This window comes from Perissodus microlepis, chromosome 8 (genome assembly GCF_051167445.1).
Source record: "Perissodus microlepis isolate ML-2025 ecotype Zambia chromosome 8, ASM5116744v1, whole genome shotgun sequence".
Classification (NCBI taxonomy): Eukaryota; Metazoa; Chordata; class Actinopteri; order Cichliformes; family Cichlidae; genus Perissodus; species Perissodus microlepis.
Window position 1 is genome coordinate 16,044,575 of NC_140468.1, and position 14,387 is coordinate 16,058,961.

The 14,387-nt window shown below is 42.6% G+C and overlaps 1 protein-coding gene across 2 annotated transcripts; it reads left to right on the forward strand.

Moving 5' to 3' along the window:
• Nucleotides 1-2,350: 2,350 nt before the first annotated feature.
• Nucleotides 2,351-14,373, forward strand: atp2a1l (ATPase sarcoplasmic/endoplasmic reticulum Ca2+ transporting 1, like). Of its 2 annotated transcripts, XM_084937764.1 has the most exons (24): nucleotides 2,351-2,609; nucleotides 3,551-3,568; nucleotides 3,890-3,972; nucleotides 5,088-5,192; nucleotides 6,035-6,173; nucleotides 7,018-7,098; nucleotides 7,188-7,273; nucleotides 7,370-7,667; nucleotides 7,755-7,921; nucleotides 8,016-8,104; nucleotides 8,200-8,302; nucleotides 8,397-8,528; nucleotides 8,669-8,785; nucleotides 9,416-9,634; nucleotides 9,722-9,833; nucleotides 9,993-10,216; nucleotides 10,333-10,553; nucleotides 10,646-10,848; nucleotides 10,938-11,023; nucleotides 11,106-11,239; nucleotides 11,349-11,466; nucleotides 11,577-11,694; nucleotides 11,974-12,019; nucleotides 13,744-14,373. In XM_084937764.1, the coding sequence occupies exons 1-23, from the start codon at nucleotides 2,492-2,494 to the stop codon at nucleotides 11,976-11,978; spliced, it is 2,976 nt and encodes a 991-aa protein (XP_084793890.1). In that variant the 5' UTR covers nucleotides 2,351-2,491; the 3' UTR covers nucleotides 11,979-12,019; nucleotides 13,744-14,373. The 2 variants fall into 2 exon arrangements, with proteins under 2 accessions (XP_084793890.1, XP_084793889.1); XM_084937763.1 differs by lacking the exon at nucleotides 11,974-12,019 and having other exon boundaries at nucleotides 13,744-14,372.
• The last annotated feature ends 14 nt before the right edge of the window (nucleotides 14,374-14,387 follow it).

Genomic DNA, 14,387 nt, shown 5'->3' on the forward strand with positions numbered 1-14,387 from the left:
GCAGAAGATCCAATTTGGATGCCCGTGATTTCCAGGCCTTTCCAGCTTCTAATCAGCACTCAGTTCAAAACCTGTGATGGTATGAGGTATGAGGCTGCATTGGTGTCTATGGAACGTGCAGCTAGCACATCTGGAAAGTCTATAACAGGTATCAGAGCAACATATGCTCCCATCTTATTTCAGGGAAGGCCTTATGTACTTCAGCAAGTCGATGATGAAAGACAGAAGACCCAGGACTGTTGAGCAGCTAAATTCAATTATCACAGCGGTCCCCAACCTTTTTTGCACCACGGACCAGTTTATGTCCGAAAATATTTTCACGGACTGGCCTTTAAGGTGTCGCGGATAAATACAACAAAATAAAACCAGTACCAGTACCAAAAAAAGGAAGATTTATTCAAAACACACAGCAAAAGACCCAGGGAAACCGTGTTAACGATAAAAACCATGAAAACCATAAATTTCACACCCTAGCCTCAACTCTCACAGCCCGCTACCAAACGGCTTACGGACGGGTACCGCGGTTGGGGACCGCTGCACTATCAGACAAGAATGAGACAACACTTCTCTCCCTAAAGTCCACCAACTTCTCTCCTCAGTTCCCAGATGTTTACAGACTGTTGTTAAAATGGCTGGGACGCTACGCAGTAGTAAACATGGCTGTGTCCCAACTTTTTTGAGATGTGTTGAGCTAATATTTTTCATGAAATAATACATCGTCTCAGTTTAAACATTTGAAATCTTTTCTATGTTTTAGTGTGAATGAAATGTGGGTTTATAAAATTTGCAAATAATTGGATTCTGTTTTATTTAAATGTAAATCAGCGAGGATGTTTTGTGTGTTTTGTATCTGAGGTAGCAAAATGCATGCACAAATACAGGAGTCAATTTGTGTCTTTGCATAGCGATAAAGAAATCATAAGCACAACTCATGAACATCTTTTAAAATATCAAACAAAACAAAATCTTTTGGTTATTTTTGTTTACTTTAAAGCAGTTCTGCAGTAGCTGTTAAACATGTTGAGCAATGATTACTGCTGCTCGCACTCCAGCACCTGTTATTTTTATTGATTATGAATAGCAGCACAGATTCCTGTCCACAGAGGACTCCACACCGCCCCGCGGCGTCTTTACTGCTGTTATAACAAACAGTAAATCAATAGATCTGTGCTCAGCATCGTAACACTCAGATTTATGGAAAAGGTTTTCATTATATAAAGATGTAGTGACGTGCTGTTTTCAGAGGCAGGCAAACAAATAATAAAAGAAATATATACACATCCTAACCTGCAGATTTATGGCTTAAAAATGTATGAGCTGATCTCCCTCAACCATGAGGCGGGGAAAAAAAGGAGCATATTAGCTGTAATAAACTTGATGCTCTGCTTCCACCACAAGAGGCCATTGTGACTCACTGAATAACAGTTGTGGTGGGATCATCAGCCACACATCTACTTAAGCTGTGCCATATCAACCTGCTGCCAACATTGCTCATAAAAAAGAGAAAATAAAACTCGATCGTCCTGTATCTGCAGCCGGGGCTTCTCCTCTGTGGCGGGATAGTATGACACGCTGGCCGTCCTCTTGGCATTCATCGCCCATTCCTCTACTACACGCTCACTTTCTTCATTCCACTATCGTTTCCATGTCTTACTCAACCAGGTCGATCATCAGGCTTGGTGTCTGTGTTATTTCACATGCTTGTTCACATGTTGGTGGCAGCAGATGATGCAGCTCTGGTGTACGGAGCTCGCCCGGTGGAACTGTGAAGCGTAAATGTGCCAACTTGTCGGACTTTTATTCTGTTGGTAGAAATGCAAGATAATTCTTGTACTAAATTATTTGTCTACCATCTCCCTTCTTCAATGTCTCAGCCTGTGTGTCTCTGGCTCGTCCACCTTCCTCAGGAAAAACCAGTTGAGCCGTCACTCAATGTGCACCCCCCCTCCCCTGCACCCCTCTGGATGATCTGCTGTCTCGCTCTCTCACCTTCTCCCTTCGTCTTATTCCACTGACCATGCATGTTCCAAAAACAGATCTCATTTTCATCCATGGTACAAATCGCCTCCACCCTCACCCACACTCCCCCGCAAGCCCCTGCACCGTCTCTCTCTCTCTCTCTCTCTCTCGCACTGCCTCCTTTCCAGATCCAAGCCTTTTCCTGAGTTTCTGTCCAAGTCCACCATCTCACCTCCCCATTGCTCCACCCCGAGCTCCACCCTCACACCCCTTACCATGAGCACACACGCTGGAATTTGGAGGCGTGTAATAACTGGGTCCCGACCAATCACAGGCCTTGTAGTCATATAAATCCCTGAACATGCATGCACTTATTCGCTCTTTCTGTCAGTCCAGCACTCCTGAATTGGAGGGTGCCACACGTCTAGGTGAGGGTGGTGGACCAAGGGTGAAAACAGCAGAGAACAACAAAGAAGTCAAAGAGCGCGGCTAGACACGGTTAGTCGGCCAATCCCTTGTCTATCCAGAGAAGATGGAGAACGCACACGCGAAGGGCCCGGTAGAATGCCTGGCCTACTTCTCGGTGAACGAGAACACTGGGCTCACTCCTGACCAGTTCAAGAAGAACCTGGACAAATACGGCTTCAATGGTGAGAGTTCGGGCATTGGGGATGGGTGGGAAGCCTACTGAAGGAAGAAAACCCCACGTAGTAACTGTCAATGAAACATCTCAGTGTTTGCATTCAGATTATTCCACAAAGCACCACAGCTTTTGCTAAGATAAGTTCTGGAAGTCTTCCTTAGTCAACACCAGTGGCGTTTCATGCCTTGCTTGTAGTTAGCAGGGCTGGGTTAAAGCTTTTTTAGAGTGCAGTCGCAGCAGCTGATAAAAATGCAGAGACATTGAGAAGCAGAGACTTTCAGGGCTTTGAAGAGCTATTTAAAGATAGCCAAAGAAGATGACTGGAGAGCGAGAGAGACAGGTGATGGCTCAGGAAGCTTCCTGGGTGATATATGGTGTGGGCAATAGCAAGAGGTGTGGATAATTTTAGGCCGGATCAAATGGGGAGGTCCTCAGACGGCTTACGACTAAGTGATCGGGAATATGATTGCTAATCAATAACTACAAGGAAGGCAAATTACATGGCAAGAGTTGCTTAATAATGTATTACAGTTATTTTAGCAGTCATATTCCTGCACTCACTGTGACGTTGCTTTACAACACTTAGTAAGCAGTCATTACATTTTTATTAATTTAATTTTTTTGTGAAAGCAGTCGAGCACTTTCACAGAGGTTTTACAGGCTTTGACTGGAAATCAAAGTAGGCTGGGTCATCCTGAAATAATTAAGCAACACAATGTGTTTTTAATTAAGCCACTGAGTTGTAGAGCTTAAGTTATTAAATGTGAAGCACAAAGAGGATTTTGAAAAGGTGGATGTTTTTATGAACTAGAGGGCACATTTATTGTATAATTCCATCATAATGTTGCTGATAATGTTTAATAACGATCGTGAGACACTTTAACTGACTGTCTTTTCACCCCGCTCTCTTTCCTTCTCCACCTCCTTCACTTTGGTGTCCAACTCCAGAGCTGCCCGCTGAGGAGGGTAAGTGTTCCTTCAACACATTTACTGCATGTTTAAATGTGAACAAGAGCTTCCAGACACCTGATATCACCCAGAGAGAATGACTGGCGTGACTTCACTGAAGTCACGCTCATCCTCAAAAGGTCTTCAGTCAAAACAAGCAGGCAGCATTTTGATTGTGTAATTTAATCACCACAAGATAATTGCATCACACTTGCCACTGAAGATTGTTGGTCAATCACAAATCCATACCATAGTGTGCAAACTTGTACCACACAAATACACTCTAATGCACGCTTAATGAGGTGATTATTATCCACTGATTGTGTCCTTGTCCTGCAGGTAAGAGCATCTGGGAGCTGGTCATTGAGCAGTTTGAGGACTTGCTTGTCAGGATCCTGCTTCTGGCTGCCTGCATCTCCTTTGTAAGTAAACAAGCTATTCCTGTCATGTGCATTTTAAGCTTAAGTGACAGGAGTAGTATTTGTAGTAGACATAATAGCAGCAGCATCAAATGAAGCAAGGCACTGACACTTGTGGACAGGTTCCAAGTTTAATAGCACTACTAACAAGAATACACTCTTCAGGTTTAAGATAACATCCAGCTAATCATTTCACATGTTTAGATGTAATCTCTGGCCCCTCACACATTCTTAAGAGTCAACTTAAAAGGTGATTGCATTTAGTTTAGTCCATCACACAAACCAGTCCACTAAAGCAAGCATGCTGCAGTTACTTGCATTACTTTATGGCCACTTTGTCAAGACAGCTTCCCATCCCCTCTGCCCCTCTATGTATTTTTGAGGACGACAACTTGAGAAGAGGGAGACCAATTGGGAAGTCTACTAGGAGGTGTATTAATTGCTATGGCCAGTTTCACCCTTTCGGGCAGCTGTCATGATGGCCTTAGAAGGCGAATATTGAGGAGCCAGTGAGAGATGGGGGGCTCGAGGAAGTATAGGGGGGCAGAGGGGTAAGGGTTTATTTTAAGAAAGCCCCAAGCTGAGGAGAGAAACTGAATCCTTCGGGAAAGGTCAGGCCTGAAGAAGGAACGAAGGGCCTCCTTAGAAAGACACTTTTAAGTCAGAAGGAGTGAAGAGCTATTAGGACACTGAGATTAATCTGAAATCATATTAAGATTTTTACACAGCTATTATCAAAATAAAAGCCTCAGTACAGGAAAAGAAAAGACCAAAATATGACTAAATGTAAATGATGAAAAGGTCTAAAAAATGTCTGTGTAGATATATATTTAAAATTATTGTGCATTTCTTTTTTCTTTTTTTAAAATTGTTTACATGGTTTTTTCTAATCATGCAACTTATATAGATAAAAACACTGAATTCATACAAATATAAAAAGTCCCATAAGTACACATTTGTACAAGCTTTTATACTTGTTAGAGGTTTTTAGTTCAGCTTAAAAGAAAAATAAATGAAAAGCATTTTGTTGTTAAGAGATATCGGCCCGCTGGTTCTCAGGAGCAGGATAGCCCACTGTCACTGTTGTCTCCACCGCACTAACCATGCTCTCACCACAGGTGCTGGCCTGGTTCGAGGAAGGTGAGGAGACCGTTACTGCCTTCGTGGAGCCCTTCGTCATCCTTCTTATCCTCATCGCTAACGCTGTTGTTGGCGTGTGGCAGGTCAGTAATGAGGCCCAGGTCGTTGAGCAATAAGCTGTATCCATTACACTGATGACAGAAAGCACACAGGTTCCAGTTACTGCCAGAGTTGGTTTCTCAATTCGCATTTTCAAGCTCTTAAATCTGAAATATACATCAGCGCTCACTCGATCTTATGTGCAAGTATGAAAACATTTATATAATATTATTACTGTATGACTTTTTAAAATATTTAACACGTTATTTCTGGCGTTGTTTGGACTGCAGACATTTAGTCATGCTCTTCTTCATACATGCCAATAAGTGTGTGGCACTGCTGTCAGGCATCACTCGGTGAGGGAACATTGCTGTCATCACGTTCATGCCAAGTGTTGAAATCAGCTGCTTCCTTTCCCTTCTGTTTTCCGCATCTAAAGAACTGACATTAGCAACCCGCTAATCAAAGATCATCCCAGATCACATTTCCCTAAATGAGTTTATTTTCTTGCACTACTTTCCACACTGAATTAAAAAAAAAAAAAACATCTCTAAAAAGAAAACCCACCATAAAAATTCTACTGAAACCTAATATGGACCAGACCACATCAGATAACAGATGTGACCTACTCATGTGACATCAGTAACGGGTGTAATTGCTGTGGGTAATGACTCAAAGCCTCTTAGAGGACATGCCCAGTGCCAGACCAAGGACAAAATTAGTATAGTTTACATTCAAACGAGGATGAACAGGCATGTGGACATCCGTGTGGTGTCTCTGTATCCTTTGATACAAAGATTTTACTTTTATTTGTCTGCAGTTTTTAAGCAGATCCCGTTTTCTTCTTTCAACTCTTAATGAGAGTTTATGTCTGTGTTTGCCGCAGGAGCGTAATGCTGAAAGCGCCATCGAGGCTCTCAAGGAGTACGAGCCCGAGATGGGCAAAGTTTACCGCTCTGACAGAAAGAGTGTGCAGAGGATCAAGGCCAGGGAAATCGTCCCTGGAGACATTGTGGAAGTGTCTGGTAAGAGATGTCGAGGTTCCACATGGGGAGTCTGTGTTAATTTTTTTTTTTAAACGGTCTGTCGGGGGGCTCTGTGTATATTTTCACCCGGGGAATACTCACAACCTGTTGTATTAAATACTCTTCGATGTCTAATTACAGTGAAGCTGTGAAGATGCTTCCACTGAGTTCCTTGCATTTCTATTCAGGGAGTGAAAGGCAGACACAAGTTCAGGATAGATGTGCCCGAGGAAGGTTGATGTCAGAGCCTTGTGTCTTTTTAAGGCAGCGTGAATGAGGCACGACAGAGTAACGCCGCAGCGAAAACATGCTGACTGTAGGAAAACGAAATTATGAGTATAAATACCCCCACGAGCACCTGCCGCACCGCCTCTTCCCTCGCTGCCGTTGCCACTCCTGTTAATTTGTCAGTGCACACCTGTTGCCACTCTAGCTGGCTGCCCTGCCCCCCCTCACCATGTGTGCTTCACTCTGATTAGTCAAAGCATGCGTCATTTAGAGTTCTGCACTATTATGAAATCCGTGGATTAAGTATAGAAATTTAGCAAGTTGTCTGAGCATTTGGTGCCTATTTTAGGAGCTATTCATAGTATTAGCGGTGGTAGTATTATATTTCACTTTGATTGAATTCAGTTTTAATAAATGAGTGACATGAATTGAACTATTTGACACTATTGCAGTCATTTGGATGTTATGGAGGTGCCAACATAATTAAGTAGGAAACGTTTTTCACACGCAGTCCCCATGGTTGTTTTTAACTTCTTTCTAATGTCAGTAAGAAAGTTATTTATGTGTTCTCTAACAGTTCACTAAATGTTAATGATAACTTCTCTTCTTTGCACAGTTGGTGACAAAGTCCCCGCTGACATCAGGATTGTTTCTATTAAGTCCACCACCCTGCGTGTTGACCAGTCCATCCTTACTGGTAAGCGTCTTAAGAAAATCAGCCACTACATCCTTTTCTGTCCTTTCTCCGTTGGCAGTTTTGAGTTAATTCTCTGATTTCACTCTCAGGTGAGTCTGTCAGTGTGATCAAGCACACTGACCCTGTTCCTGACCTCAGAGCTGTCAACCAGGACAAGAAGAACATGCTTTTCTCTGTCAGTATATCCTGTTACTATGATAATTATTTCTCTCACCTGTCCTTTCATTTCTTTAGCCTTACCTGGTTTCTCTTCCTCGCTTTTCCTCTGTAGGGTACCAACATTGCTGCCGGCAAGGCCATTGGTGTGGCTGTCGCCACTGGAGTCTCCACTGAGATTGGCAAGATCCGTGACCAGATGGCTGCCACCGAGCAGGAGAAGACTCCTCTGCAGGCCAAGCTGGACGAGTTTGGCGAGCAGCTGTCCAAGGTCATCTCCCTGATCTGCGTTGCTGTCTGGGCCATCAACATCGGCCACTTCAATGACCCCGTCCACGGAGGCTCATGGATCCGTGGTGCTGTCTACTACTTCAAGATCGCTGTTGCTCTGGCTGTCGCTGCCATCCCTGAGGGTGAGGACAGAAAAGACAGTGAAAGAACAACATGTTCCCACTCCGCTGCTTGTTTGTCACACTCAGTTTTTCACTAATGTCCCTCAGGTCTGCCCGCTGTCATTACCACCTGTCTGGCCCTTGGTACTCGCCGTATGGCCAAGAAGAATGCCATTGTCAGAAGCCTGCCCTCTGTGGAGACCCTGGGCTGCACCTCCGTCATTTGCTCCGACAAAACTGGCACCCTCACCACCAACCAGATGTGTGTGACCAAGGTGGGTTTTTAACCAATGAAGAAAAGTGTACTTTAGACAGCTTTCATGAACTCTCCTTCATGTGCAAAAACTGTCTTTGTTTCCTCCCCTGCAGATGTTTATTGTCAAGACTGTTGATGGGGACCACGTTGACCTCGATGCCTTTGATATCTCTGGCTCCAAGTATACCCCAGAGGGCGAGGTGTAAGTTGGCTTTTATTGCCATGTATCGTTGTTCAGTGTAGCCAATCAAATTCAGACAATCCAACTCTAATTTGTTTGCAATTTCCTCCTATCAGTTCCCAGGGTGGTGCCAAGGTCAACTGCAGCTCACACGACGGTCTTGTTGAGCTGGCTACCATCTGCGCCCTGTGCAACGACTCCTCTCTGGACTACAACGAGGTAAAATCGGAAAACCACACTTTTTATTTGCCACAATTCGACTTTACTACCTGCAGAGAAAGAAAATATCTCCTTCATTTCTTGTTTTCTGTAGTCCAAGAAGATCTATGAGAAGGTCGGTGAGGCTACTGAGACCGCCCTGTGCTGCCTGGTTGAGAAGATGAACGTGTTCAGCTCAAACGTGAAGAACCTGTCCAGAATTGAGAGAGCCAACGCATGCTGCTCAGTAAGTCAGCTCGTTTCATTTGTGGAGCAATGAAGGCGATTTACGTTTGCTGTTCGCTGATGAAAACCATTGTAGTGAGCTGAAGTTACGTTTGAGAGTTTTTATTGCTTTATAGTAAAAACATATATATCGATCAATAGGTGATCAAGCAGCTCATGAAGAAGAACTTCACTCTGGAGTTCTCTCGTGACAGGAAGTCCATGTCTGTTTACTGCACTCCTGGTAAAGGTGATGGTGGTCCCAAGATGTTTGTTAAGGTCAGTTCACTCTTACCTGTTGTCACAGTGTTTGGGATAAAAGATGGACTAGGGTTCTGAAAACTGCAGTCTTTCTAATGGCCAGCAGGGGGTGACTCATCTGATCCAGTTGTGTAAAGGTCTATGAGAAAGCACATCATCCATCACCATTAATCGCTTTTCTCATGACGTTATGGTCTCAAACCTTTAGTTTCTGATCTTATTGTATGCAACATAGCAATCATCTAATTATCTTATGAGCATTCAGTGTCCCCGGGTTTGTTAGTAGATTCACTCCCTGCTTGCGATGTCTGTTTTTACAACAAAGCTAAGCTGCCCTGTCAACACACAACATACAACTAAAGATGATAAATGTAATAAAATTCTGGATTTAAAGTCACTCATATCTTTCATAAGTCATTTTTGTTCTACTACAAGTTGCACTGTTAAAATGATTTAGTTGAAATGTATTAGCTTAAAGCTGACATCTTCAGATTTTTGGTGTAGAAGTTCCTAAAAAATTAATTCTGTTGGTATTTGCATTTTTCCTTTAAAAAAAATAAAATTGTAGCAGATGGAATAAATATTAAAGAACAGGCCGAAATTGTTTGTCTCTGTGCCGCCTTTACAATCTTCCTGCTTCATACCTAGGGTGCTCCTGAGGGTGTGATTGACAGGTGCGCCTATGTGCGTGTCGGCACCACCCGTGTGCCTCTGACCAACGCCATCAAGGAGAAGATTATGGCTGTCATCAGGGACTGGGGTACTGGCCGTGACACCCTGCGTTGCCTGGCCTTGGCCACTCGTGACACCCCACTGAAGGTGGAGGAGATGAACCTTGAGGACTCCACCAAGTTTGCCGATTATGAGGTTAGACATCCTGACTGAACTGAAACCTGGAGATACAGCGATGACAACATTTAAAAACTTGATTGATTTGTTTCCTTCTCCCCTCAGATGGACCTGACCTTCGTTGGCTGTGTGGGTATGCTGGATCCCCCTCGTAAGGAGGTCACTGGCTCAATTGAGCTGTGCAGAGCTGCTGGAATCCGTGTCATTATGATCACTGGTTAGTGTCATGGAGAGCTTTTTTATTATACCATTCTTATCATCAGAAAATCTGATCTTTCTGTTCTGCTAATACACAACCATACAAAGTTGTTTTTATTCTCCGGAAACTGTCCTTTTTACAAGGTTTCCACTCATTTTCTCCTTCTCCATGTGTCAGGTGACAACAAGGGAACTGCTATCGCTATCTGCCGTCGCATTGGCATCTTCGGCGAGGACGAGGATGTCTCCGGCAGGGCCTACACCGGACGTGAGTTTGATGATCTGCCTCTCCACGAGCAGTCCGAGGCTGTGCGCAGGGCTTGCTGCTTTGCCCGTGTGGAGCCGTCCCACAAGTCCAAGATCGTTGAGTTCCTCCAGGGTTATGATGACATCACTGCCATGGTAAGAGCCCAGCAGTGCAGGATGCAAACTAAACCTGTTACCGACACAGAGGTTGTGTTAAAGTGTTGTCTGGTGGTTGGTTTGTCTAATGCATACTTCATCTCCTCCAATCGCAGACTGGTGATGGTGTGAACGATGCCCCTGCCCTGAAGAAGGCCGAGATCGGCATCGCCATGGGCTCTGGCACTGCCGTTGCCAAGTCTGCCTCTGAGATGGTCCTGGCTGACGACAACTTCTCTTCCATTGTGGCTGCTGTTGAGGAGGGCAGAGCTATCTACAACAACATGAAGCAGTTCATCCGCTACCTCATCTCCTCCAACGTCGGTGAGGTCGTCTGGTGAGTGACCTGTTTGACACACACTCTGTACAGCTACACATCTTTCTTTTTGTCTCTGGCTTAACTTCAGCTGTCCCATTACCCTCCCTCAGTATCTTCCTTACCGCTGCTCTGGGTCTGCCCGAAGCTCTGATCCCCGTCCAGCTGCTCTGGGTCAACTTGGTGACTGATGGTCTGCCCGCCACTGCTCTGGGCTTCAACCCACCTGATCTGGACATCATGGGCAAGCCCCCACGCTCCCCCAAGGAGCCTCTGATCTCTGGCTGGCTGTTTTTCAGATACATGGCCATTGGTGGTAAGTGGAACTGGGTGAGTTTGGATGGATTTTGATTGAAAGTAGGTACAACAGTTGTCTACACTGACACGATCCACCTACACTAACAGGATATGTCGGTGCTGCCACTGTTGCTGGCGCTGCCTGGTGGTTCATCTACGACCCCACTGGCCCCGGGGTCACCTACTATCAGCTGGTGAGTATTTTTCTCTGTTTCCTGTTGCTTTCCACTAAACACAGATGTAGACATTTACTGATCTTACTTCCTATCCGTGCAGTCACACTTCATGCAGTGCCACGATGAGAACGAGGACTTTGAAGGCCTGGAATGTGAAATCTTTGAGGCTGCTCCTCCCATGACCATGGCCCTGTCTGTACTGGTCACCATTGAGATGTGCAATGCTCTTAACAGGTACTTCTTTGAATGTGATAGAGGAGGATGTAGCTTGTAAAAAAAAGAGGTTTCTTCATGCAACAGATATATTCTGCTCTCACGTCTCTTCTTCTTCTTCCTCTTCAAGCTTGTCTGAGAATCAGTCTCTGGTGCGCATGCCCCCATGGAGCAACTTCTGGCTGCTCTCTGCCATGACCCTGTCCATGTCCCTGCACTTCATGATCATCTATGTTGACCCTCTCCCTGTGAGTCAGAAGTTCAGTTTGAAAATATTTTTTGTTTTAGAAGCTCTAGTTTATGTGGATTTCCTCCATGGAGTTCAGCTTCATCTGACTTCCATTCTTTTCCTCTCCAGATGATCTTCAAGTTGACCCATCTGTCAGTGGAGCAGTGGCTGGTGGTCCTGAAACTTTCCTTCCCCGTCATTGCCATTGATGAGGTGCTGAAGTTCTTCGCCCGCAACTACGTTGAAGGTAAGCAGCACTTTTATAAATCCACAAGAACAAAAATAAACAGAGATCTGTCCCAGTTCCTAAGATAACAGATAATAGTTTTACTTAATCATTCATGCATTACTACCATCATCTTTTCAGAGTATTTATTAATATTTTAACTTATTAAAATTAACCTAGCCTTTATCTAATTTCATTTTAATTCAATCAGGTTTGATTCTGTGTTTTTAATCTGCCTGTTTTCACTTCTCTCCATTTATCATTAACTCACGTAACCCTTTTGTTTTTGTCCATTTCCAGTTTAAATTCAGCCAACCCATCACCATTAACCTGTAACTAAACCAAGGTATTCCAAGGCTCACACTGCAGTGTGTAGCTAGCGCTGTGTAGAGACTGTTTGTCTGTTTGTGTATTTGTTGTTATTTCAATGTGTTCAAGCTGTTATCAGACTCACTGTGACCTCCGGGGTCTCCTCACTACTCATTCATTGAAAATCAAATTGAAAAGCATTGGGTATCATGACTTCTGTATGGGGAGACCCCTGAGTGTGTTGATCTGTGTGAGGTTTCTGTTTATTGTTTTTTTCTTCGTGAGATCACCGTGAGCGGGTGAGTAGATCACTTTGTATCTCACCAAGGTTAACTTTTATAATCATTATATAAACATTAAACAAATGTTTTTTCTTAGCACTTTATGATATAGCTGTAAGCAGATAAAAGGTCTGTGTGAGTATTAATTGTTCCCTTTGTCAACAGATTTTACTCTTAACCTCTTTTACTGTTAGCATTATGTGTAGTTTTTTCCTCTAGAGCTGCAATAAACTCCAAAATAATTTATTACATGTTTATATGAAGCTTATAAATAATAAGAGCGACTTTTTCATAAAGTAAGCCCCACATTTAAAATGCTCTCCCTTGTAAATAAAGGCTTAAATTGTCTTAAACTTCTTAAACTAGCTTATATTTCTGAAAGAAAGTCATACTGTGAAACTGTTCTTTGTTCTCCTTATGAAGACAAATTGGGGATGTAGCTTTTTTATGTTTAAACCCTCAAACTCTGGAACCTACCTTCAAATATTAAGTCTAACAATAATTTCAAGCAGTTCTTAAAATACACCTTTTTAATGAGACATTTAGCTAATGTTTCCACTAAATAATAGATCGCTATACAGCCTACGAGTGAGCTCAGCCACATTTAGTGGTCTGGTAAATATAGAGCATGTGCATTTTGTCTTTGTCAGTATCATGTTGGCCTCCTACTTCTGTCGTGTCAAAGTTTGTTTGTTTGTTTTCATATTTCTCTGTTTATATTCGACAGCATTTTGTGCAGAATTTAATTTTATGTATTGCTTACGGATAAAGTGCTTAAGAAATTTAAGAAAACACAAATATTTTACAAATCTGTAAAGCTTTTACATTTCTTTGGGGGGTTTAACCAAGTTCATGTTCTAATTTGAGCCAACACACCAGACCTGACTGAGAAGTCAAAAGTTAAGTGAGGGCAACAATGAAACACTGAAGCTAATTTTCTGTTCAGCAATGTAAAAAAATAACTGTACTGACAAAAAAGTAAGTAAAGTCCTCAGTAAGTAACTGCCATTTGAAGTAATAATGTGCTTTATTATTTTGTAAAACAGTAAATTTATAAATACAAGAATGACAAGAATATTTCTTTTTTAGCATCAAAAATATCATTTTGATTAAAGGGCTTGTGTATAAAGGCTGATTAACCAGACCAGAAATATTAAAAAATATTTTAGTAAACTAACAAAACTGTTAATTTAGGGCAGCTGACCACCCTTACCTTGGTGGTCTTATAAAGACCGCAGGTGTCTGTTTATATGTATGCATTTCTGATGCATTGCTTGTATTTTGTAGTTTTAATATGTTTTTATGCTTGTGAAGACCTTTGATCCTCTACATGCCATATTGAGCTGTACACAAACTGAATTTTGTGAAGCCCTGTCACTTTAAGTTTGAGAGATGCTATCAAAGTGTCATTCTTCTTATCACACGAGAAATCACGTAGTTTTCCTTTGTTTACCAAATCACGTGTCTCTGGTCTCTGCAGCAGGTACAGAAGTTAAATAAAGATGTAGAAGAAGAGGATCTTCAGGGCTGAAGAGAAAGAAGCGGAGGAGAGAGAAAGATCACAGCCAAAGAGGGGAGCCATAGAGAAGAAAAAGACTGAAAAAAAACAAACAATAAAATTTGTTTAAAATCTGCAATAAAAATAGTCTCTGTATAAGGAAGGAGATTGAATTAAAATGAAGGGAAGTATCCTGATTAACCAGATAAAGCAGTAATATTTAAGATTTTATTCTAAGAAGTAAAGTATGTATTAAAGGTGATTATTTTTTTTGTTAACCTTGGATATTCTCAGCTGTTGTGTTTTTGCGTCCTCTGTCCATTTTCATATGACTGACTTTCCAGCTCATTACTTTGATTCTAGTCTTCGTTGCTCGTGTCTTGTGCAGCCTCCCTGCTTTAGCTGGACTCTGTACAGTGTGGTGTAGGGTTGTTTAAAATGACTTCATATGGGCAGAAAAACCACTTGCTTTCAGCCGCCAGCGCTCTCTATAGGCACCATGCGGTCAGCGGACTCAGTTGGAGGTCTCGTGACATAAAATGGGCATGTCTACTCAGTCACAACACTTTTGGTCTTATATATTGTTTACTTGATAAGCTGCAATAAAGTGATGATTAAAAACTTGT